Source organism: Gallinula chloropus (assembly GCF_964237585.1).
Source record: "Gallinula chloropus genome assembly, chromosome: 3".
NCBI classification, from domain to species: Eukaryota; Metazoa; Chordata; class Aves; order Gruiformes; family Rallidae; genus Gallinula; species Gallinula chloropus.
The window spans coordinates 4,914,816-4,941,354 of record NC_140087.1 but is presented as its reverse complement, the minus strand read 5'-3'; the positions used below and the strand labels follow the sequence as shown (position 1 = coordinate 4,941,354).

Here is a 26,539-nt window from a genome sequence, read left to right as displayed (position 1 = left end):
CAGTAAGGGCGGGTGCTCCTGTCTGCCTTTCCGGCCACCCAGATCACGCAGCTGGGAAGAAATGGGTAAAATTTCACTGTTGCTTGGCACAAAGAAGGTACCTGGTGCAGAACTGCAAAACCCCACAAAGTCCTATAAAAACAAAACCTCCCTTTAACACCCAGAATAACGACAATTTTGCTGTCCAACTGATGGCCACACAGTCTCATTCTCATTGCTGAGGGCTCCCTCCTGCTGCTGAGGGCATGTTTCATCTGATGATGGTCTGCAGAAAGCGCAAGTTATCATTTAAATGTTTTTATTAGCAACTTTATTAGCCTGAGAACACACACTATACTCGCCACTGGCGTGCTCCCCACGCCTACTCTCTGCACGGATCAGTGATCTCAGTGCCTCTTCAATAATTCAGCCTGTGTGCTCTGGCTATGTCATCATAGGAAAGATACCCAGTGCGAAGAACCGCTCTTCCTATAGGAAGGAGGAGGAGGAGGAACGTGTTGCGGGCTTTCCCATATTTGTCCTCTCCTTTGTGTAAACTTGATTTACAGGCGTACTTGCATCGGAAAGGTCGGATCTCTCAGACAAAGGTCAAACGTTGTTCAGTGGGAACTCCTCCTGAAAGCTGGCTGCAGAATCAAAACTTTCCCGCAGGAAAACCAGCATCTTTCCTCACCGAAATGTTCAATAAGCCGGATATTTTTGCCCTTTGCAATACAAATCAAGTTAAGACATGCTGCCTCCTATACGAGGCCAAAAATGAAGGTCGCTTTATTTTACTCCCAGGTTTTCAAGCTCGCAGTCTTCCCCGTTAAGACATTTGGTCCCAAGAGAGGCGTGCGAGTAAAGGCAACGCTCGATGAACAACGACTCGCCGCTGGCACGACCCTGAGATTTATGAGGGCTCTCGGCTTGGCTCCGCGGGATGCTCTGCGGGGGTCCTGCGTGAGGCCCGGCAGTGCGAGTGCCCCCCTAGCCCCCCAGCCACCGCCTTCCTCCTCTCTCCTCGCCCGCCCCCGCCGCAGGGCAACCACCATCTTGTTCCGCGCAGCCCAGGCGCAAGCGGCCGCGGGGCGGCTCTGCGCAACGCTTCTCCGCGGCCGCAGTCCCCTCCGCGGCGGGCCGGCCTCCGGCGCTGCGCGGAGGGTGTGTGTGTGTGGGGGGGAGGGAAGCGGAGCAGCCCGTGCGCTGCCTCCGGTGCGCTGCCTCCGCGCCGCCTCTCCCCGTTCTCCCGCGGGGGCGGCGGTCGCTTGGCGCTGTCGGCGGCCGGTGCTCCGCGGCACAGGGCAGGTGCCGCTGCGCGCCTCGGGCGGCTGCGCGCCCGCGTGTGCGCGCAAGGCGGGGCGGCGCGGCGCAGCGCAGCACAGCACAGCAGGCAGCCCCGCGCCGGCTGGTGCCATCTGGGAGCCGGGGCGTGGAGCGGAGGAGGGCGCAGGAGGGGGACGAGCATCCTCAAGGCCGAGGCTCCGTTTGTCTTTCCGAGCTCCTCCCCGGCAGGATCTTCGGCACCGGTACCGGCGAAGTATCAACGGATCGGCTTCCCACCTCCTCCCACCGCCTCTCTCTTTTTTTTTTGTTATTGTTTCGTGTTTTGTTGTTTGGGGTTTGGGGTTTTTTGGGTTTTTTTTTTTCCAATTAGCCCTCCCTCAAATCCGGGGAGACGCTTCTGAAGCGGGGCGAGAGCTGATCTTACGTAAATGGTGCTGCTCCAGGGCGGGCAGCCCCCCTGCCAGCCCCGGGCCGGGGGAGCGCCCTCGGGCGCCGCTCGCCCTGCCTAGCGGCCGGGCCCCTCGCTGCCGCTGCAGCCCGGCCTCAGATCCGCACCGGCACCGGCGGAGGCGGGCGGCGAGCGGCAGCCGGGAGCCCCCATCCCCTTCCCCGGCGGGTTTCGGCGCTTCCTCGGACCGGCTGCGGGGATGATGCGGCGCGTCGGACCCCGCGGCGGGGAGGGCGCTATGTCAGAGAGATAACGCGCCTCCGCCAGCAGCCCGGGGGCAGTCTCGGTGCCAGCCCCCCCCCCACCCCCGGGACCTGGCTGCCTGGGAGCCGCCTGCTTCTCGGTGGCCGGACTGGCAGCGGCGGCGGTGCCGGGGAGCGGCGGGGCGAGGCCCGGCGGGGCGGGGGAGCGGTGGCCGGTCGTGCCGGGGCACCCCGCCTCCGGGGAGCAAGCGCCCGGGAGGCTGAGGAGCGCAGGCAGCAGAGGCGGGGAGGAGGAGGAGGAGGAGGAGGGCAGCGCCATGACTCATTTGCAGGCAGGTCTCTCTCCGGAGACTCTGGAGAAAGCGCGGCTGGAGCTGAACGAGAACCCGGACACCTTGCACCAGGACATTCAGGAGGTGCGGGACATGGTCATCACCCGGCCGGACATCGGCTTTCTCCGCACCGACGATGCCTTCATCCTGCGGTTCCTACGGGCCAGGAAGTTTCAGCACTTCGAGGCGTTTCGCCTCCTGGCCCAGTACTTTGAATATCGCCAGCAGAACCTGGACATGTTCAAGAGCTTCAAGGCCACAGACCCGGGCATCAAGCAGGCGCTGAAGGATGGCTTTCCCGGAGGGCTGGCCAACCTGGACCACTACGGCAGGAAGATCCTGGTCCTTTTCGCTGCTAACTGGGACCAGAGCAGGTAAATGCGGAGCCACACGCCTGCCTTAACCCTTTCTTTCCCTGGGCAGTGTGTGGGAAAAGCCGTGGCGGATGAGGGCGAGGATGGGTGGGCAGCAGGGACACACCCGGCTCTGCCCACAGGGGGCTGGGCAGCAGCCAGGATGGCTGAGGGAGAAGGGAAAGGAGAAATGTATTTTTCTGGCTTAGGGCCTTTTCAACCTTACCATCCTTTGGGCTCTGAATTTTGGGAGGGAGGGAGGGAGGAACGAACTGCTTGGGTGCTCTTCTCAAGGGGCTGGTGTGAGGTTTACACCCTTCTGCCTCCCCTTAGCCAGAGCGAGTTGGCACGATAGATGATGTGCTTATCCTCCTGACAAAGGCTGGTTGCGTTCTCTGTGCTGGTCTTTCTGCTTCAGCGCACACAAAGCTGCTCAGGTGCCATAGGAGAAAGTGGGAGATACTGTGTGTAAGACAGGAGTACCCGTCATGGCTTTTGAGCTGAAAAGTTTGCCTGTGCAGGAAACTGAGACTATGAATCCTTTCCCTCAGCTGAAGCAAGCGCTTCCTAAGCCACCTGGAAATGCCAGGATGGAAGTCAAAGTGACCACATCTTATCCCCACTCCTGCTGCTCCAAGTGCGAATGCCATGCGTAATAAGATCCAAGCACACAGAGCTCTGGTAGCAAATTGAAGGAGGCCAGTGCAGTCCCCAGAACAATTTCTGATCCTTTTTAGGTCTTCTTTAGCCTGAAGATGACTTAGCAGGCTGACCCAAGAGCTGTCTCCCATTAAGACCCTTTGTTTTTGCAGTCGGTTTCATACTGTCTGAAACTGTTTGGTTATTGTGTGTATCTCTTGGGGTGTCATGCCCAGTTTCTCCTGCAGTCTAAAACTGCATCTACAAAAATTGCTTGCTTTTGAGTACACGTAAATGAATGAATCCATTAAGAGTGAACTCTAAAGCCTGCTCCTGTGAGCACTGCGTGGCTTCCCTAGGCTCCCAAGCTGAAAGCAGGTTTAGGATCCTGAAGCACATCTTAGTGAGAAAACTTAAAATCTTGCTAGTTGCCTTCACATGATCCCAAACCATCTTTTGTCAAGTCAACATGCGCTGGACACAGGTAGTGCTGCATGCTCAGTGCAGATCCCCCAAACTCAGCTACTTTGAAACACAAGTAGGGCACAAACAGCTGGCAACATGCATAGAAATGACAAAATTTGGGGGAATCGTCTTAAGGCTGCCCTTTAAGCGTAGCTGTCCTCTTGTCTGCTGTGTCAGTAGTCATTGCAGGGAGTCATCCTGCAGCTCCCTGCAGCAGTTGGTGTTGCAGGTAGGGATGGGTCTCTGCCCAAAGGGCTGCTGGCCCAGTGTGGATTTCATCCTCTCCAGACAGGGTGGTCATATCCACACTGCCTATGGGCTGAGTTTCCTGGCCCTTGCTAACCCATGAATTATGCCCAAGGACTGGGAGAAATCTGCCTGGCACAAATCAAAACTGCCTGTGACCAGGCTAAAAAATAGAAAGGGTGGATGAACATATGCAGAGCTGGGGCCAGCTTCCTTTTCCTGCCTCAGTTTTCTGGCAGATGGAGCCAAAGCAGCTGAGTGAGGAAGCAGTGGCGATGAGGTAAAGGAGGCTCTGAGTGGGCTTTATTTCTCCCACGTAAGGACCCAGTCAACTTTTTTTAATTATAAAAATGGCTCCACAAAAGCTTAAAAAAAACCCAAATGAAGACTTAACAGAGAAATGGATGTTTAGGCCTTTTATTAAGTCAGACGTCAGCCATGAAGAAGTTCCTGTGTTGAAGGCAGTGTGAGCTACTCTACACTGTTACTTCTCACTGATGAAAAAAGCCCCAAGGGTTTATGTGATGCTTTTCAGATCATTACTTCCTAGTCAGAAGAACACTGAGAATTTGAGTTCAGAGATAAACCAGCACTGAAAATTAATCACCATGTGAAGAGAATGGGTTTATTTTCTTCTTAATTTTGGATATGCTGATATTTACAGCTGGCACAACAGGAAATTTATTATGATCTTTTTTCATGAAGTCCTATTGGTAAAATTGTTGTTTATGATACAATAGGGAAGTGACTGAGGTACAAGGGAGTACCTAATGGCCGTGTTTGTAGTTGGGGTCCTATTGCTCTTCAACACTGCCTGCCCATGGTACGCCTCTCCTCTGGAGCATGGGATATGCTTTCAGATAGACCCCTCAGACAAAGGGGAGAGAGCTGAAGCCCAGCTGCGGGGAGTGGCTTTCTCCAAGGCACATGACAAGTCTGTGACAGATGTGGGAATGGAGCTAGGTCACTCTCTTTTCTAATTAAGTTAGTGTCTTCCATTATCTGATGTTCAGCAACCGAACCTGATGATTACTTTGTGTGGAACGTATACTAGAGCTGCTATGCTGTATGTCTCAAGCTTGTGCCTTAACTGACTTGCAGCCTTACAGTGTGTTAACCAGCGCTGCTCTTACAGCAGCACTGTGAGGATTACTTTTTGAAGCCTGTCTTGTTAGGGCTTCTTCTTATGCTTCATAAACTAAGTTAATAGAGCACAGCAAGCCTCCAAATTCATCATGTGTGTACGACTTATTGTGGCCAGCATGTAACAATTAGAAATAAAAAGTTCCAATTTGTTATTTAAATGAATAGCAGACATACTATAGATGATTTATATAGCACCAGCAGCCTATGATTTACATAGTTCCAATTAGAAAGAAAAGCGTGGGAGGCAGAAAATTCCTATGGTAAAACAAGCCTGTGTGCTAGATGTTAAATCATTAAATTAAAGCAGGGCCTGAAAACTGTACCAGATGTCCTACCATCTGAACAACTAAATCAGACAAGTATTTAAAACAAACAAACAAATAAAGGAAAGGTGAAGGATAATGCGTTAGGTAGCCCAGGAGCTTTTCAATGGGACCCTGCCTAACTCTCCATCCTGACTCTGCTATGGGGAGAGGGAAGACTGGTGGCATTCCTGCCAGGAGGCTGGGTAGCACTTGAGAGACATCAGCCTTCCCTATTAGCTTCCAGATTGTTGATTCTTAACTACATTTGGCTTGTAGGTGTGTACGTGCATTTGAAGACTCCCTTTTTCTTAATGTGTCCAGCTGGTGAAGTTGGTTTTTTTTCCAGTTAATGGTACAATTAACTTTAACTCTCAGCAACAAGGGATCTGTTGTCTTTTGTGTGCTTCTGTATGGTACCTGGCACCTGTACACAAATTCCCTTGGAAAATCAGTGCATTTTGATGCTATTTATTTGAAATATTTCTGGGTATTGCCTCAGATTGTTTTCCTAGAAGAAAGTGCAGTAGAAGAGGGGAGTGATAGCTAGTTAATGTCCGTGTCACAGTGACCTAGTCAGCTCACACCATCCTCAGTGAATAGAGAAATCCACTGCACTCAGTACCGTTTGCTCTGCTGTTGCATCACATCATTTACAGCAGGGCAAAGACAGACTCCTTTGGTTTGCTTTCAGAACTATGCCTTCGTGTGCAGAAGTGCTAGATTTTTTTTTCCCCTGCCATTAAATGAAAATTTAAATTCTGTAGCTATTAGGAGGCTGGTCTGCTCCTCAGCTCGCTATTAACCACAGGCGAGTTGGCAGGGTATTTTTCAAGGTCTGGTGGAGGCAATGCTAACAATAATAACATATCAACAGCAACGAAATATCTGGTTAATAGAGTCAATTTTTGCTTGGAAGTAATATCTTTCAAATAATAATTATTAACTTGTGCAAACACTGTCATTTTTTCTGCAGTGTCTCCTATGACTGGTGCTGTCTTACTGTTTCCTACTTTTCCCTCAGGTATCTGTCCGTACCTGTCTATTATCACTTGTATTTAGACTGTGAGTGTTTTGGCTTGGGATCTTTTGATCAGTGCTGATGTAAAATTTAGGTCAGCTGAATCTTTATCCCTGGCTGTGTCTGTTAGACACTGGGCTATGTAAGGAGTAACAAATTGTATTAAATCTGAATCTAAAGGCCAATCTGGTAAATATATTTGAAGCAGTTTCCCTTTTTCTATGCGTTTTTGTAACACTGGTGTGCTTTTTGGTTTTAGAATAAGGATCCCGCGGGTGTGCTGCCACTATTTAAACAGAATAGCTATGAGAGAAGTTTTAATCCTTCATCTTTTCAGCATTCAAATCTGTACCCAGACTGACAAACCAAGGAGATCTGAGGCATCATTTCTAGGTACTCCTTTGTGTATCTCGAGGGCTCTTATTTCACTGAAATTCGAAAAATATGAAGCCAGAGCAGTAGGTTAGAAATGGGATGATGGCTCAGAGGCTTGGCCAGCTTTCTCTTCTAAACCACAATGGCACAAGAGCTCACTGGATATGAACTTTTCCGTGTCAAAATGGTGATGAGCTTGTGTCCTGGTATGGGCGAGGCCAGAGTTCCCTTTCCCAGGAAGCCAGCACAGGTGAGCTGAGCTGGCCAAGGGTGTTTCCGTCTTGCATGATGTCACACCCCCATAAGAGGGGTCCCTGTGGCTCCAGGCTGGGCAGAGGGTCTGTCCGGCCGTGGGGTCGGTGTGAGCTCTGTGCTGTCTCTGTGTGTGCGGCCTGTCCCCAACGCTGCTGTTCCCGCTCCTGGGCCTGTGCCGGCGACCTGCCCTGGGCCCACCCACGGGTGCCTTTCTCTGCCCGTGTCTCCTCCCTGTCCCACCAGAGGATGGGGGGACAGTGAGCGGCAAGGGGGGCTCTGCTGCACCTGGAGCTGAACCACTGCAGCTTAAAATATATATAGATTGTGCTTTCCTTCCTTGTTTGGGGCCTTTGGGTGACAGGCTGCTTAAATTCGAGCAAGGCTTACCGTTTGTTTCTTCCAGTTAACAGTTTGCATCCTGAGAGGCAGGTTCATGCCATCCCCTTTTAATTCTTGGAGTAATTTGAAATTTCTTCATATCGGGGAGAAGATGACAAATAGCAAGAGAGATAGTAGGGCAATACTGCCAAATCAGATTACCTGTTGTTCTGTGGAAATGTGAATCGACTCTACCCAGAATCTGGTTAAACAGATGGTATGGTAGATACCACCCATCACCTAGAACATAAAATACTGGAAACACCTGGCACAGCTGGATTTGACATGGGGCACATGTACATTGCATTCTCCCTGTCTCTTTCTCTTGGCCTGGTGGAAATCACAGTGGCCTCGGGGAGTGAAAAGGATGCCTAGAGCACATAACCAAGAGGTAAAGCTGACAGATCACAGCGAAGTACTACAAAGAGTTGATAGCAGTGTCTGCTGGCCTGTTTTTCCCAGAAATCCTTGGAAACACTGTGAAAATTTTCTTGTCCTATAAAAAAATGCTCAGAGAACTTTCAATTTCTTTAAAGGGAAAATTGCTGTCACTGTTAAATGATGAGAGAGTAGGATACCTAGTTAATTGTTCAAGTTATTTTAGTCTTCAGAAATCAAGACCTCAGCGAAGTGTTATTCTAGAAAGCTCTGTTGCTGTCATGGTAGTAATGGTAGCCATCCCGAAGCATTAGAGCGATTCACTGTCAGTGTGGCTATTAACTTGTCGAGCCTTTCGAGGCTCGTTGCTATGAAGTCAACCTGAGTGAAAAATTTCAAGAGGTAGCAGAGTGTGTCAGCACCCCAGTCCCCCACCTCGCCTGAACTCAAGCTGTGACTCACACAGAAAAGGAACATTAGGAGTGCATTATACATGTGATAACATATTTCTGGCATTTGTTATTCACAACTGGACTAAAAAAGTTGTTTAAGCCCTCTATTGAATTAAGCATGGCTCTATAAATAGAGGGCATTAAATACATTGAAATTAACTGTGAGTTCTTGATTATCCTAGCAATTAGCAGTACCTTGCTGCCTACAATATGTCCCATAAGAGTGTGTTTAAACAACTGAATTTAGCCGTAAGTAAATAAGGATTTATTTCCACACAGCCTAACTCCAGGCTACTACAGACCATTTACTGCAGCAAATTGGGCCCAGTACACCCGATGTACTTGACGGCACTGGAGCTGCCATTGTAAAACTGGGACCAGGGCATAATGAGGGGCTTGCTGATCCCTAAATACACACTGTTACTGAACACAGATGGGTAAGAATAAAACAGACTGAACACTTCTTTTTTTTTTTTTTTTCTCTTTAAAGTAGAAAGGCAGCCAAAGCCACCTTGGACCAAGTTTATTTCACACTCAGTAGTTTACCCATTTTTCTCACTTTTCATTGGTTATATTTCTGCATCTCTACAGAAAGTAATTTCAGCATGGAATAAAAGTCTCAGCAACACAGTCTAGAGTAATTTTTCCCACCTTCTTTTTATATAGCAATTTAATTTCCCTCAAGCCCAGCCAAAGATGGATGGTACTGATACGAACAGTAGCAGCAGTGAGGTGAAATGTTGGACAACATGGGGCTAGAGTGGATTAGAGACAAGTCTTTATGCAAATAAATCTGTGCTGTGTGAAAGCATCAGTATAATTTCTTTAATAATGTTTCATTTGCTTGTACTGTTCAGCTGGTACTTTCAGTACTCAGCTTGCCATTTGCACCACCTCAGATTCCATCCGTCACGCCAGGTTTACATTTCTGGCTTGCCTCAGCATGTGTCCAGAGTAAAAGCTGCTTTAAATGTCCACTAATGGATTTGTGTTTCCTGTCTTGTTTTCTCTACTGTACTTAAGTAAGGTATCAAAACCAAGAGAAGAGGTCCATGACAGAATGAAGGAGAGCTCCTATCTTCAGCTAGTTGTCCTGAAGGGTATTTGAGGTGGGAAGATCGGTATGTCCCGGTATACTGCTGATGTAGCTTTTTAGACTTTAAGAGCATTTCAGATACCTTCCTTTGGCAGAATCACAGAATCACAGAATCACAGGGGTTGGAAGGGACCTCGAGAGATCATCAGGTCCAACCCCCCTGCCAGAGCAGCTCTCCAGCTCATATTGCACAGGGCGGCGTCCAGACGGGGCTGGAATCTCTCCAGAGATGGAGACTCCACACCCCCTGGGCAGCCTGTCCCAGGGCTCCCTCACCCTCACTGGGGAAAAGTTCTTCCCCGTGTTGGTGTGGAACTTCTGTGCTCCAACTTGCAGCCATTGCCCCTTGTCCTGTCCCCACAGACACTGAAAAGGGGCTGGCTGATTCCCCCTGCATTCCATGCTTAAGATACTTATAGACATTAATTAGATCCCCCCTTAGTCTTCTCAAGTCTGAACAGCCCCAGCTTATTCAGCCTCTCCTTATAGGGGAGATGCTTCAGGCCCTTAATAATTTTTGTAGCCCTTCTTTGGAATCTCTCCAGGAGATCCCTGTCCTTTTTATACCAGTGAGCCCAGAACTGGACACAACACTCCATGTGGGGCTTGTGTTCTTAAGGATTTGTTTTCACTGAGGACAAGCTGTTGTTCTTTTCAGTGGTTAAACATACAATGTCGTCATTGTTTTTGTGGACTGTATTTCTTACACTAAGGAAACCCTCAGTAGGTTTGTGATGATGGTGAGCGTTCCATCCATTTGTGGAGGCACAACCCTGTGACCATTGGTTACTCTCTGTGGTGGCTGAAGTCCTGGTTTCATTCATGCCTGACAGTTTTCCTGTTGACTTGAATGAATTCAGGACAAAACTAGGTGTATTTGTGCTTCCAAGCATGCATCTGTGTATTTGTCACCTTGGCCATAAAATCAGTTTATATTTACCTGTCTTAGAGACCCAGTTGGCCTCATAAACAAATAATCTTTATGTCTAATGCAGCTGCTTTCTAGCAGCCTGGTGCCACGAAGGAGCCGTTAACCCCAAGACATGTGGTGCCTGCTTGAAATCTGCAGGGAGGACCTTAGAGATCATCCACATCAGGAGCTTGGGACCCATCTTCTTGGACTGGGTGTAGGGTGCTTGCAGCAGGTGTCTGCTTTGTGAAGCTCTTCTGGGGAATGAGATCCTCTGAACGAGGCAGCACAAACTTCAAATGGGGGTTGAGGCTAATTTTAGGATTTGAGTATTTCTCATGTCTGTTTCTTCTGTGAACTGTGCTAGATGATCTTCCTCAGACTGAGACAGCAGCTGCTCTACGTCTCGCCCGATGTGCACCACTTCTCCTTGTAAGGCCTCTTACAGGGTGCATCTCAATCTCATTCCTTGAGGCAATGCCAAAACCCCAAACCATTTCAGAGACCTCTACCACGTTGAGGAGGTAACCAGGGCTTTGAAGGCAGCTGGCCATGCTCTGAGCCTAGCCTCAACCCTGGCTCCTTCCCTCAGTCTAAGCGCGTGTTTTAATCCTGATGCTGGCAGTTGTATAAAATGCATGTCGTCCAGGGGATTTTTCATGCCTGTGTTGATGAGGTACCCTCCACTGTCCATGCCCCAGCACTTTATTGGACAGGTAGACTGGTCTGCAGATGTGCTAGGCAAACTAAGACATTTTTAGTGCCATGTCCCATTTTACTTGCATGGGCTCATGTGGGAAAGAGCTGATGAATGATTTCATTTTATCTCGGGTCGCTCTTAGCACTGTGATGCTGGGGGGTGTTTGCTTATTTAGAGGCCTCAGCAGTGATGGTAGCATTTTTCTCCACTTTTCCAGCAGTTGGGCTTGGGGGAGCTGGTCTGCTTGAGGAAAGGGGGAGTGTCAGCCGTGCTGTGCCCAAGGTGTTGACTCTGCCACGCCAGCCCCTGATGTGATGCCGGACAGGTTGGCTCAGGTTCACTTCACTGTGCCTGCTGCAAAAATGGGGTCCTGGCTTCACAGTTCTTTAAATCAAATTTTAAGATCTGGGTTTTGAGTTTTTTCCTTAAAAACAAGTTTTAAGGCATGTCCTTTTCTCTCCCAAGGACAAAATTCCATTTACAGAAAAGGTCTTTTTTTTTTTTCCTTTTTCTTTTTTCCCTGACAGAAGGAAAATACAGAATTTTAGTGTTTGAAGGATTTCCATAAGGAAATTACAAAAGAATTTTTCTTGTGCTATTTCTTCTCCCAGTTGAAAATAACTGAACAAGGGCTGAGCATGCTAAATTTCTGTAAACCTTAGATCTCAGAAAAGTAAAGCCTTAGAGAAAAAAGTTAAATCTCAGAAAAGTGAGGAGTGAATATGAAAACTTTTCCTGTACTCAACAAAACCAATTTGAAAATAAAGTAAGATTTTCCAAAATGAAGAGAAGAATTGTGTAAAACAATGCTATCCCTAATGTTTCTTTTTGGGGGGAAGCTTTCTCTTATTCACTTGTGTTAGGCTGACATTGAGTGATTTTTCTAGTCCCTTTCGTATGAATACATTGCTGGGAAGTTTGATGAGATTTAGTTGCCTTAAAAAAAGGTGATGATGCAAGGAGTCAGAGCAGATTAATTTAATTTCTGTTATTTCCTTTACCAGATACTTTCAAAACATAGTTATGTATTCATTGGAACAGTGTGTATTGTATTAAAGCAAGTAGAATTCAGTGTAATTTAATGTAATTTCTAAATAGGCATACATGCTCTTTGCTACATATGTGGTATGGTGAAGATTTCTCTGGGGACTTATAATTTTGAGAACTTATATGTTTGATGCCATCATGGGACACTTTTAAAGGGTGTTATTGAAAATATCTGCACAGACACCGAAGATTTAACTCTTTCTTTTGTTTCTGCAATATTCTGGTTTCTCTTTCTAATGCAACACTTGGAGCTGTGGTGTGGGCTGGCAATTTAGATCTGTTTCAGTAACTATTTATCTTACCTTTAAAAAAGAGTTTTAGATACAAAAAACATAGCCTGGAAAAAAGTATAAGCTTAAACTACTACTATTATATCTCTTAAAAAAGCCGAGATAATACAGGCACTAAACTGCAAGTTGATTAATAACTCTATTATATGGCAGTCTAAAGATGACATTTCTGTATGTATTTAAGCTATTCTGCTGCAGTATTAGGTGCTTTATCTTCAAAAAAAAAGACAGATTATGCTCAACAGGGTTTGGCAATATGGAATTGTATCTTCTTTTACAAGATCATCAGTCTCAGAGAAGATCATGTACATGTATGTAAACCACATAATTACATACTGTAGATGACATCTTTGTAACCCCAAATTTAATGTAGGAAATTCTAGGACCAATGAATGCCATGTTCCAAACCTACTCCTGAAACCACGTTAATTTGGTTATAGAGAGTACTCAGAAGGCAGTTAAGTAACTCTTAAAAGGTTGCTATTGCTCTTAACCAGAAATACCTCGAAGTTCTAATGTATGTTACTTTCTGCTTTCAAGATCCTTGAGTAATCAGCCTTCTGTAATACCCTGTGGAGTTTTAAGAGAAAACATTACCCAGAGAGAGGGACAAGGGGAATATGTGAAAATAATTTTTTTTGAACTGATAATTTTGTAGAAACTGTTATTTCAATCCCTTGGAAAAAAAAAAACCAGGCAGGAACTTTGGGTCTAGGCTTCCAATGTTAGACTCTGGTTTTGGTACAACAATTTTTGCTGTAATTTTAGAAAAATAGAATTTGCATAGATATGTTTCTACAGACATTTACCAGAATGCATAGATATGCTTAGGAGTCTACAGAAATTTGATTTTGGTGTGTTATGTTCTTGTAGTTTGTCCAGGCTGGCTCTTGGTCTAGATGTGCACAATCCCACTTCAGAGCGTTTCAACTAACCGAGCTTTTGAGACTTTCCCAGATTTACATACCCATGACTCCCAAGGATATGTTTGCACTCCTTTGATTTAAAGTTCTGGGCGTTCCTCCTTTACACTGCTTGCCAGAACTTCTCTACATCTGTGGTCATTGCTCCTTTCCTAACCAAATCTCCCCTTGATGTTCACAGGTACACACTGGTGGATATTTTGCGTGCCATTCTTCTTTCTTTAGAAGCCATGATAGAAGACCCTGAGCTTCAAGTGAATGGATTTGTTTTGATTATAGACTGGAGCAACTTCACCTTCAAGCAGGCCTCCAAGCTCACACCAAGCATGCTTAGATTAGCCATAGAGGGCCTTCAGGTAATGGTCTTCTTTCTTTTCATAGTTCTTCGTTTTGCAGTTAATTACAAATCTAGGTGGCTCAAAAAATTCCAAAGAAAACAAAAATGAAAGAAGTTTTGATAGCAAGGCTGTTAATACCTTAAGGTGTGGATCCACACTGTGCCCAAGCTACAGTGGCACAAGCCAAAGCCTGAGCTCAGTCAACTAAGCGCAGTAACTCCTGGTGTGCAGGCTCCTTCTTTGCCATAAATAAGAGGTGACTTTTCCATCTTTATTCTGAAGTGGCTGGCTTCCTGTAAATTCATACCATAGCTTCTGCAGCTTCAAGTTAGGAGTAATCAGTTTATCTTGTCATTTTGCCCAGGGCTAGTGAAATATGGGTTGCTGCTGCTGCACCAGGTTGGTTGTTTTCGTTGATGCCGTTGGAAACAGGCTCTACATCATTTGTCCTGAAAAGTGTGGAGCACTGTGATTAGACAGTTAGCTGGGACTATTTACTGACTCAAAGTTCAGCATGTGCTTGGCTTTTTTGATGGGCCAGGATTAATTTGAGCAGCAGCTTCTGGGACTGAGTATAGGGTGATTTACATTTCTTTCTGCTCATTGTAAATGCACTTCACATGGCACAGGCATATTGGTGGAAAGGATACTACATATCTCTTGTCTGTCTCCTGTGGTCTTTAATGCTTATTAAAATGAAAAACTAGAATCTGTAAAGTAGTTGTTTGCTGTGTGAACTTGGGTCGCTGTCTTAAAAATACCAGTAATTCACCCCTGTGGCAGTATGCCTTGGTTTTATGAGGACATATATTCCTTTTCTGTGATGTTTTTATCATTTATACATTTTTATTACTCATAAAACAAAGTAACAGCTCTATCTTTGAACTTTCTTCACCTTGATACTGCTATTTTTGAAGAAGCTTGTATAGCAATAGAGCAATAGTTATGAGTTTTGATCTAAACCTTGAAATGGTTTCACCAGTATTCAGCCTGCTCTTGCACGCAGAAGGGTAGTGACAGTCATGAGACAAAGACTATCATTTTGCTGTGTGATTCCATGGTCTTGAAAACTACATTAGAAGGCAGCAGTGAGATTTGTGCTCTAATAAAGCTCCCTTTCCTTTTATTGCTTTCAAGGTGGGTTTATTTTTTGTGCTGTTTCTTAAAGTTAGCCATTGTTTTCTTGTCTGGAACATGAGTAAATGCCTTAGTAGTCTCTGTTTCTTAATAGTGGTGTTCTTACAATTCAGAGATGGTTATTTTGAGGAGAGCTGAAGGGGATAATTGCACCTGAAAATACAGTGGATTATCTACTAGAATTCAGGTGGGCTCAGAGACTCTGTCTTCTCTTGCCAGTGACTGGTTCATTACTGAGTTGAGATGAAGTCCATTGGCTTAATTTACCCATGTGCCCAGCATTGTGTGTTTGAATATCTCAACTCTGGTAGTGGCCAGCACCCAGGGCATCATTCTCTGGCCACTGTCTTCAGCCCTACTGACTCCACAGATGTAAAACTGGGGATTAAATGCTCCAGAGGAGGGAAATGGCAAGTGTGAGATAAAACTCCCAATGGTTGAGGAATCTGTCCTAATCTGGGACAGTTACAATTATCTGTAAGCAGCAACTTTTACAAGGCCTTTTACCACAAATCTTCTGAAGAAATACATTAGTTGAGCTCTTGTATTATACCATTTAATCTTCTGTGGAGAACCACTGAGGCAAGAAGGGCTAACATTCTTATACTAGCAAAATTGACTGACTCTCTAGTGATATTTTCCCAGTAATTCTACTACTTGAGGAGGGTTTAATTTCTTTTTTTTTCTTTTTTTTTTGTTTTACTTAGACATTTTTCTCTGTAAAGATACATTAGAATCAATGGAAAGGACGAAAGACAATTGTACTGAGCAGCTTGGAGGGACAACCTCACTTCAAACCCAGTTGTGAACAGGAAAGAAATAAGAGGAAACCATGGTGGAAGGGTGGTACAGAGAGACCCTGGGCAAGGCACAGGTTTATTTGCACCTTCTCACAAGATTTAATGCCCTTGAAGTGCTGTGTTCACTTAAACTCACCTGTGACTGGCTTTTATTTTGGACAAAAAATGTGCAGTAGAAACATTGTTCTGAATGATGTCAAAGTAAAAAGTGCTTAGTCAGGTGGTAGGAAAAAAGAACAAGAACAACTCTCACACACTGTTTATTTATGATCTTTGTAAATACTCTCTATTTAATCAGAAAAATGGAATTTACTTTGGTTTATAAGATTTAACAGGGCTCAAGATGCTGAACTTTACCATTTGGGGGATTTTAATATTTGTGTTACTTGGGTGGAAAGGGACAGGGAAAGTGGGATTAGTGACCACTGAATTTGATGTTAACCAAATCCCTTTGCCTTTTGAATGAAATACACTGAATTTGCATTATATTTGTTTAGCTACCACGGTGAGCAGAATATTCAATATGGTGCAAACCGATGAGAGTTGATTACAAACTCTGACATTTCTGGGCTCTTCACAACTGCTTATTTATTAGAAAATTGCTTTTGAAAGTAGGTAAATATATACAGTTTTCTACTGAAGACAAGTTCTGCATATATACACTTTGTCTGCATATCTGTGTTAAATGGGAGTATGAAAATAATCATCCTCCTAGCTGACTTGTATAAATTAGAAAAAAAACCCTCCTAGATAGTTGTTTTCAGGAAAAGTGCCTATTGGCTGTGGAATTTTTAATCTTAAAGGACAGTGATTATCTGTAAACATGATCTGTCTGTATTGGGTGCCTCAGAGTGCCTAAGAGCTCGGAGCTGTGAAACTGGAGCAGAAGGAAAACATTCTTTGAGATGTGAAGCCAAAACCCATGCCCTGACTTTAGCACCTCATGTCAATTCTTCCCCAACATATTAAATGCATGAGTATTTGTGTATCCATTGCTAGGTGCCCATTTGTCGTGGTTTTGCCCCAGCCTGCAGCTAAGCATCATGCAGCCACTCATTCATTCACACCCCCTGGGATAAACTGGCCTGGTTCTGTCCCTCCCTAGCCCCACGTGCACCCCAGCCTACTTGCTGGTGTGGTGGGGTGAGAAGTAGCAAAGGCCTCAGCTCTGTGTAAGCACTGCTCAGCAGTAACAGAAATATCTCTGTGTAACAAAAATGTCTCTATTGTCAACACTGTTTTCAGCACAAATCCAAAACACAGACCCATACTATCCATTATGAAGACAATTAATGCTATCTCAACAAGAAACAGCAAACCACTTCTCTTTATTAATTGGTTTCTTTAGCCAAACACTGATTTTGATCTTCTGAAGAAGCTCGTGTTACTCAGCAGCTGAGTTCCTGGAAGCAGGGAGTATGACTGAGTGCCTTGAATAAATCCATTTCAAAAACTTTGGAAAACTTGACAAAAATACTGCCTCTTTCACCATCAAGGGATTACATAGAAAGGAGAACTCCTGAGAGCTCAGAAAACAACCACTCCTAAATTTCCACAGACAGTGATGCACTCTAAGCTCTTACCACTTGAGTGACACCTTGATGTTACGGTCTGATAAATCAATATATAATGTTGGTCAAAAAAGCAGATCACACGTAAGGAATTGTTGGGAAAGGAATGGACAGCAGGGAACATGGTGAAGTCACTGCAAAAGATGTGCTGTCAGAATTCCTTGGGCTGCACATAGTTGGAGATGGGGTGACTGTTGAGTGGAAATATCAGATATGCTGTCCATACTCTTATCTCCTCTGTGGTCTCATTTTTGGCCTCTGTTAAAGCCAGGATATGGAGTCTGATGGACCTCTGGTTGGACAGAATTAGGTGTATATTCCATGCCCCCTTCCTCTTTTTTATTAACCGTTATTTCATTTTACTGCTGCTGGGTCTCCCATGGCTCCTTCTGCCTGAACACTGAGCTGGGAACACTTAGGTGGAAGGAGGGAGGAGGTTCTGGTTTCTTTGAGATAGTCCTTTTATAGCTACCTTTATTGGGCTTTTTACTAAGTATCAAGAGAGCATTGTTTTCACAAAACAGGTAGAAACAGCGTCAAAGACCGCAAATTCAATTTGAAAACTACACCGAAAGTTGGGGTTTATTCTTATTAACTCTGACAGACAGATTTGGGAGTAATTACAAGTGAGCTTTGCAAAATGGCTTTGTGGGTATGCATAAGACACTTTAACTTGATTAACTGATGTTTAGGATTGTAAAACCTGGACTGCCAAATCCTTCTTAAATACTTGATTTCTATTTAGCTCATAGTAGCAGCTGCATACATGACAGATTTGTTTTGCGTGTTGTCACTCAGGCAGGCTGCACTTCCAAATGCCTTGCAAAACTGTGCAGTTATTGGTGGCTGAATATTAATGCTTTTCCTCTAGGTAAAAAGCTGGGGAAAAAGGGATGATGCACATTTAAAGTGGGAGCTGAACATATGCGTACAGTCAGCATTGTTGCAGAAGACAGAAGACTCTTGCTTTCGGGTTGAGGATGTTTACAGGCAGAGAGAGCAACACTGTTGTGGGGGACAAGGCAGGCCTTTCAACTGATTTTTTGCCTAACAAAGGCAGGCTACATGAGCTAAAACAAACTTGTTACTGTGATCATGAAAGCAGAACAGAAAGAACACGAAGACAGCATGCTTGCAGCTACTATCAGTATCTGAAGCATCTTTCAAACAGCTGTTCTTGTGAGTTGTAAGGACAATATCCTTAATCAGATTTGCTGCAGCAGTACAGAATGGAAGAAACAAAGAGACCAGACCACGTACAGTCTGGAGATGAAAGGGGCAGGACTTCCTATTCCCATTGTCTTCTAAGCACGAACTTCATTAGGAAAATCAGTAAATCTTATCTGAACATCATGGCTGCTTCACCTTTCTATTTAGTTATCCACAGACTGCTCAAATGTCACCACCTAGTTCTGGACTACATCTAAACAACCAGCAGGTTGCAGAGCCCAGAATTTCTAAGTTGGGAACTTGCAGAAGTGTGGATGCCTCTGAAAACAGTATTTTCACTTCATGTGATCACAAGGTTACATGGTCTTTGCAGTGTGTAAGATTGTTAATAGTGAGTTTAAGGAATGCTTACTCAGTGCTAGCAGTGACCACAAAAAAAAGCTTTAAATGTCCTTGCATCCAAACTTAAAACCATAAACCCACTTAGTCAGTACTTTATATATATTTTTTTATTTTTATATATATATATATATATATAAAGCGCCTATCACTGTATTTCTGCCAGTTTTTGAGAATAGGGTCCTGAAATGGCAGGTTCAAACTTTTAATGGGAGTATTTTCTGCTTTCCAGAGGGAAATCATGCAGCTGCTTTCATTCAGTTTTTTATTAAAGGATTAAGCTGTTAGTAAATACTGGAGTCCCTTGAGCCCAGGACCAGCCCAGAGACTGGAAGAATGTGCTTGTCAATAGCACAGTTTTGTACCAGTTCAACTTGTTCTGTATCAGTAGCAGAATGGGATACTTGATTTGCTATTTAACAAGAGTTTCCATATATTTGTTCTTCTCTACTTGTAAAAAGGCCATCAAAAAGGCTTGCCAGCAATTTACTGTGGAAACAGGGTGGACTGGAAGTGCTTGTTCATTCTAGCTCTTCTCCTAAGGTCTGGATGGTCTTAACCTGCCAGGTGAGAAAGGAGAAGATGGTTGGATTCAGTTGCTGACAGTCATGTCTGTGCAGACATGGCAATTATTCAGCGTGATCCAAGCTGTTAACTTGCTATCTGAAGGCAGAATAATTAATTTCCTTGCCAGATTCTTTTATGATGCTCATCAATAAAAATTGTAGAATGCCTTTCAAATGGTAATTTATTTATTCTCACAAACACACTTCTAAGATGAGAGGGTAATATCATCTCTTCTTGTTTTCAAGCCAAGAGCTATTCTGTCAGATTACTCTTAAAAGTATCTGCTAATTTGGTGTGCCCACAGAGACAGGCCATGGTCTGATTTTTAGTCACCTTTTATATGTTCAGAGTCCAGCTGCCATTTATTTTTGGTTCAAGACTTCTAAAGTCTTGATCCTGAACCCCCAAGCCAATATATCCTGAATTCTAGTGTGGGATGAATTTAGAGCTCCTCGTTAGATGCTGTTTGAAGGCATGGAATGCTGCGTGGGCTGCCACCTCTTTGACCCCCAGGAACTCTGCCATGTGGCACCTTGTTGAAAACTGCAAGGTTGCTTAATGGAGTTAAATATCCACCACTCACACACTGCCACAGGAGCCAGTGGAGTAACTGCCTGCAGTAGGTTGTCATCCTCCATGTGAACCCGTGTGAAGAAGGGAGTGGGCACTTTGCCAGTGTTTTGCAGATATCTGCTGTAAGCAAGCCCTGATTAGTTGTGGGGATCTTGGCTTTTGTTCAGGTGCCTTGATCTAACTGGCACAGACTCTTCTGCCCATACCTCCTGCCCTTTTCTCTCTGAGCAGTCTTTGCCCCAGTCCTATCGCTTCCCCAGTTCTTCATCACACTCCTGTTGACATTACTTTTCTTTGTATTAATTTTCACTGATGTTTTTGGCTTTTTTTTTTATGTGTGTCTCAGTGTTCTGATGTCATGCTTCAAAACCTCTGTCACTGTGGGTGATTGCATGGCATATTAAGTTGTGGTGGTTCAGCCCCAAGCAGTGGCTGAGCACTACACACTGCCCACTCGCTTCTGGAGGAGAAAGAGACAGGGCCTCCATGGGTAGGGATAAGGACAGTTTACTGACAAAAGTCACCATGAATATAGAACAATAATGGCAAATTACACTCATGCCTGGTGATAACACCGAGTACCTTATTGACCTGACAATTGCAGAGTGCTGCATGATGCAAGGACGGACTGACCCAGTGCCCAGCTGCACTCAGACTGCCCTGGAGACACCAAGCCCCTGCCCTTCCCCAACCAGACCCTTTTATGGGGTAGTAATGTCAGGTAGTGTGGAAGACAGCCCAGGGTAACTCAGCTCACCTGTGATGACTGCTTGGGGAGCTTGACTCTGGCCTGGCCAAAACCAGGACGTAAGTTCATCTTAAACTCCTTAGAAGATCTCAGCCTTTTGTGGTCTCACTGTCCAAATGTTGTCCGTATCTGGCATCTAAGCTTCAAATCTCCCAACTTCAAATCTCTTAACCAGTGCTCCCACTGCTCTTCATACCACTTTGGAAAGCAACAGCAGAGCATGTGCCATGTATCATGTCATGTATCAGATAAGTTCTCTAGCCACCAGGCTGTTGAGGAAACAGTCCTTGTAGTTCCTCAGGCTAGAACTAGTCTGCTTAGTATGTATGACTCTGTGCTTACAGGGCTGAGCAGGAGATGTTGAGAGCTTCTGAGGACGTAGTGGAATGACATGGCATCATCTGGGAAAAGAAGACTTACTGTATCTGAGGTTTTCTTCTACAAAGTAGTCATGGTTAGTGTAGAAGTCAATGAAAATGCTCAAAGTTGATATTTTTCCATCAGTTTGGTTGACAGAGAAAAACATTCACTTAAATGAGACAAAGAGAACAGGTTCTTGTATGTGCAGACTGTCTCTTTCATTAACTTATACTAAATGCTAACTGCTTTTTAAATTTCTTTGTATCAGGAAAATGAATCAATCTGTCATAAATAAAGGTAGGGATAAAATTGCTTTGATTAAGTTGAAAAACTAGTATGCTGAGTGACACAAGCATGAGAAAAGAAGGGCTTGTAGCACAAACTCGGTGTAGGCAATTAACTCTTGGCACTGTGATTGACTTCCTCTTGTCTCTGATAGGCCACAGTTCAACAGCTATATGGTTGTGACCATTCCTCAGCTTCAAAATATACAGTTATTTCTGGAAGTGATTTTTCTCAGTCAAGGTCTAAATATTTCTCTTTGCTTCAGTACCTGAAGGCTATGAAGGGAATAAATAGTAGTCTTCCTTGTAAGGTCACTGAGAAATAAAACTAATTTGTTCTAAATTGTAATGTCAGAGACAGAAGGCATGCTTTAAGATCATAGTTCAACTTCTTGCTAAGTCAAGATTATCTTATGTATTATATTCTCTGGTACTTTACTGGAAGTCTCAAAGCCAGGTCTGGCATGTTCTTTGGAAATCTTTCTATGCCTGCTTGCTCTTCAGATTTCCTCTCAGCATCAATCCTAACGTTCCTATTTCAAAATGTCATCTCCTATAAAAGCCTTTGCTGTTTCATCACGTGCTGTTAGGTCCAACACAAGAATTTCTGTGTTACTCTCAGTAACCCAAAAAGACTGGAATTGTTTGATGGAGTATGTATCTGCAACAGCCATGATCTGGAATCAGGACCTGGAGATGTTCTTCCTGTCTTGTTTGCTGCTGGACATGGTGAGATGTGAAAATCAGTGGCATCCTCTTTAATTGGGGAGCTTAAATTTACTTTTTTTGATACTGTCCAAATCGTCTGTGTTATCAGTCCATTTTATATACACATCTGAGGTTTACCTCATAAGGATACACTCGATCATGTTTGGAATGATTTTTCTTTGTATTCTGTGATGGTCATAAACCCCCTGTGGTCTTGGTATTGTACACAGTTGGCTTTATGTTATTCTCTTCAGTACATACTGCCTTTACCCATCATCCCTGTGATACCAGCTAAGTCTTCAGTGCCTGTTCTGAAAGCAATATGCTGTAATTTTGTGTGATTTTTTGTTTATATTCCTTAGTGAGCGTTCAGCTCCTAGGATAATTATTGTTATGAGTGCAACTTGACTTTGGTTATAAGCCAAATTTTGACTTTGGTTATAAGTCTTTGCCATACAGGAAAAATACTGCTGTGATATTTCGTGAAGGTTGAAAAACAACCATGGGAAACTTCTCTAGGGGAAAGCACCATAAAAACATGAAATTATATCACTGGAGATGGTTTATTTCATCTCGTATTTCATAACCATAAAAAAATTAAGACAATTAAATTCTCCTGTTTTAATAGGCATAACTGTTTAAATAAGTCCTACTCTGGTAATTTAAAGCAGTTTCAGGACTGAAATTTTTCATTTATAATACATAAGGAAAATTATATTTCTTGAGGAAAAATTAAATACAAACCCTTTATAAAGCACCATACTCCAACTTGGATAATACTTCATATTTTTTTTCCCCCCAAAAAATAACTCATCCCAAACCCCCAGGAAAAATGCAATTGTCCAGCCATTCCCTTCATATTTTCCAAAGATCAGAATAAGTTCTTAAAAATATTTCAAACTTCTGGTTATGTGGAGTGGGAAAATAGTGCTTGCAAACTTTTCCAGTGTCTTCTCTAATCAAAAGGATTGAATACATACGTTTTGTCTGTACGTAATGAGTATCCAAACCCGGACACGGGTTGAAATCTGAGGAGGCTGCACATACCATCCTACTGGTAGAAATTTGGGTACACATTCAAACCAAAAACCCTGAGTATAACTCTGAGAAAGTCTCATGTCAGCATCTTGCCTGGAATGTTTCTGGCTACATCTCTGTGCTTGTTGGTTCTCGTGGGTTACATTTTATGTTGTACCTTACATTATGGGCTTGAGTTCTGACTATAACGTGTATTCAGTGCTCTTATTTTATGGGACTGAGTCCAGTACCACACAGTGGCACTGGAAAATGCAGTCTTTAATCAGTGGTATTTGTTAATTTCTTGCTCTTGTAAGTTGGTTCTTATGAATCTGTTCTGTCTGGTAGAATGATTTTGGGTAGGGCTGTCTGAGAAGAACTGGATTTCAACCCTTTGCACTTTCCCCTCCTGAAATAATTTTCTGGAAGGAGAAAGTGGTTGTGCTGTGGTTCAGGAGAGGGTCTCCCTAAAAGTATGTTTAAACTGCAGTTATCATTAATTCTTACCTGATACTGCACTGGATGTTCCATATTACCCACAAGATCACCTGAGCTTGTTGGGAGGTGCCTTCATCCCTCAGGAAGCTAATTAATTGAAAGTATCATTTTGAGCAGTGCATCTTCTGGCTGAAAGCCACCATGCTAACTTTGGAGGATACAGGATAAATCAAGTACTGGTAGTTCTCCAGCCTTGTTCTCACAAATTCCTCACAAGGCACAGCCAGTCCTCTGAGATGTACAATGGATTCTTCAGCCCTGCATACAAAAAACCTATAGAGTATACTGAAGACACCAGTGAGTGTGTACAGAAAGAATGGGTATATTCAGTAATTCAGGTGCAGTAATTAAAACCCCAGCTTCTGCAGTAGGTATTTTCAACTTGCAGGAGAGTCTATGGTGAATATGTGTCTTCATTTTGGGAGGAAGATGGAAAAGGTTTTGAAAGATAGAGCTTAGCAGAGGAGAAAAGAGGACAGAAAGAATGCTAGGGGAAGACAAGGTACTTATGAAAGGACAGGGCAGGGTCTAGAGCAGAGTGGACACCTCAAAGCTGCCCTTTAGATTAGATCTTGAAATGTTTCAAAGTAGACAATTCCATTTCCTGTTTTATGTCTGTTTCAAATCACGTTGAGTAAAATGTCATTTCTGAAACAATTTTAAAAGCCATACTGCCAGAGCATTACAAAATTGCCAAGGTGAATATTTTTAAAGTCATAGCTGACATGCACTTGTGATAATTGGCCTCTATCATACCACCAAATATTAGCAGTCTCCTCTAGTTTCAGTTGGCAAGCTCAACACCCTTACATGGTGACTTTGACAGTCCAAACGTGCCTTGCAACTCTGTTCCTCCTTGAATCCTTATTCCACTTTCCAGAAGAATTATATGGTTAACAGCATACCTCCTGCAACATATTTCCATTATGAGGGGATGCAGTTAAATATTTAGGGTTGGTGAGGGATTATCTATCAGTGAGGAACTGCCTGAGCCCCTTGTGGTTACTTGTTTTCCCATCCTGTATCTTTGGGGGCTTTAGAGATGCTGAATTGCAAGCAAGGCTTGACTTATGTTTTGGGCGCTAGCTGGGCTCCATTGGATCATGCTTTTCAAAGCTTTTTGTTAGAAATATTGAGCAATTGATTTTCACTGGAAAACCTGAGGGGCATCTTCATCCTATTGCTATCAGTATGATCGAATTCTGTTCTCCACAGAAATTCAGCAGGAGTGCGATTTAATGAGACCAGGGAGAGGAATCTGACTGCTCTATTTTTAGCACACCCATTGATCAGGGTAGCCATGATAGGAGGAAACTTCAGAGAAAATCAATGCAGTATCAAATGAAAGTAGCATTCAAGCCTTTAAAGAGAGCTGCATGGAAAGCCAATTAAGAATTAATCCATTTGATGATCCATAGGAACAACTTGGACCATGTGTGTTCTTGGTTCAGGTTGTAGGAATGAAGTTACACTAAGCAGCATCTTAACTTGCAAGTTGAGCCTTACTCCCTATTTTCTCCTTCATCCTCCTGATATTCTGTCCCATTACATCTTGATGAATTTTTTTGTGTTCATATGGTGACTGTAAATTTCTTTTAGAAGCTCCCCTTTGACAGCCTTATGCTTTTTTGTAATGAGCACTGATCATCCTCCCTGAGGATGCCAGCTACACAGAGTGGCACAACTACCCAGCCATTTGTCTCTGTGTTCAGCACTCAGACATGGTCCCAGATCTCAGAGCTCTCACTTAAATGGAGGGAGAAGGTGGTTCATCTACCTCTGTTCTCATTCTTGGCCTCCAAATACTTGTGATCATAGTAGATACACAAAGCCTGTACTCATTACTAGTGTTTCTTAAAGCTGTGGAACAGATCTCTCCCTCCTCTAACTGCATATTTAACTTGTGATACCTGCTGAAAGTCCTGAAGCCTATGCTCCCTCTCTAAGAATGTGGGTTTTGTGGCAGGTATTCTCCTTTACTGGATGTTTCTCCATGCCATAGGGCTGCCTGCCTTTCAGTACACTGCTTTTAGGTGGCTGTAGGAGGATGGAGCAAGCACCAAGCTCCCATAAGAGCATTTTAGGAGTAACTTTCCTCAGAAAGAGCCAAAATGGGAGCACACATACACTTTGGTGACTTTAAATGTGCTTTTTGTCCTTGTGTTTGTACATACACAAAACTTTTACCTCCTCTAAAAAAGGTGGCAAACACAGCGAGTGGGACAATCACTACTTGTATCTTATATGCAAAGCTGTCCAAGCCAGTAATGTGCATCTGCTTTCCTTCAATGCTGAATTGTGCTTACAATTAAATGGCTAAAAACCACGCTTCATTTTGTGACCTGTGGGATACAGCACTCAGGTTCATTTTCAGAGGAAGAATGCACATTGGGGCTTTTTTTCCAGTAAGATAATCAATGGCATGACATAATGAAGTATCTGCATAGATAATTCCATATTTCTTCAGCTGAATGGAAAAGGAGTAAATAATCTGTACTTTCCATTAAGAGTTAATTTCTATGGGGTAAATTTATATAAGACCAATAGTTCAGTTTTATTAATGGTGCTGAGTTTTCCATTCATTCAGTTTTGAGTGTAAATTAACTAGATGAATAACATAAGAAATATGGTCTTCATCTTTCATTAAACCCCAATTGGAATCCAGTTGCCAATGACATAAGCAGTTGCTGTGGTGAACTTTCATAAGCCAGTCTTGAATCTTTTGTTAAATCACAGGCTAGGAAAGCAAGTGTGAGGACTGAGATTAAAAGAGAGTCCCATGCATTTGCAGCATCGATGTTTTCTCTGGGAAAAAAGGAGTAGCATGCTTCTGTGGTTTGGGATTAAGAAAAGTCCTGCATTGGTGAGCACACACTCTCAGCCATGTATATCATCTAAGCAGCACCACGAAAGAAGAATTTTCAGGTTGCAAACAGAGGTGAGGTGTGTGGGATTTGAGAGAGGTCAAAATACAGCAGCCTTATAGTAGTCTTCCAGTACCTAAAGGTGGCCTAAAGGAAAGCTGGAGAGGGGCTGTTTGCAAGGGCACAGAGTAATAAGATCAGAGGTAAAGGCTTTAAACCAAAGGAGGGAGGATTTTTATAAGATATTAAGAAATCCTTCGCTGTCAGGGCTGTGAGACCC

At 43.8% G+C, this 26,539-nt stretch overlaps 1 protein-coding gene across 1 annotated transcript in view; it reads left to right on the top strand.

Annotated features, from left to right (window-relative positions):
- Positions 1-2,234: 2,234 nt before the first annotated feature.
- Positions 2,235-26,539, top strand: part of CLVS2 (clavesin 2) — a gene marked incomplete at both ends in the record, with an annotated part of 50,204 nt that continues 25,899 nt past the window's right edge. Inside the window, 2 exons of the mRNA XM_084261944.1 lie at positions 2,235-2,623; positions 13,407-13,581. Of these exons, the coding sequence (XP_084118070.1) occupies positions 2,235-2,623; positions 13,407-13,581 (564 nt within the window). The remainder of the gene's footprint in view (positions 2,624-13,406; positions 13,582-26,539) is intronic.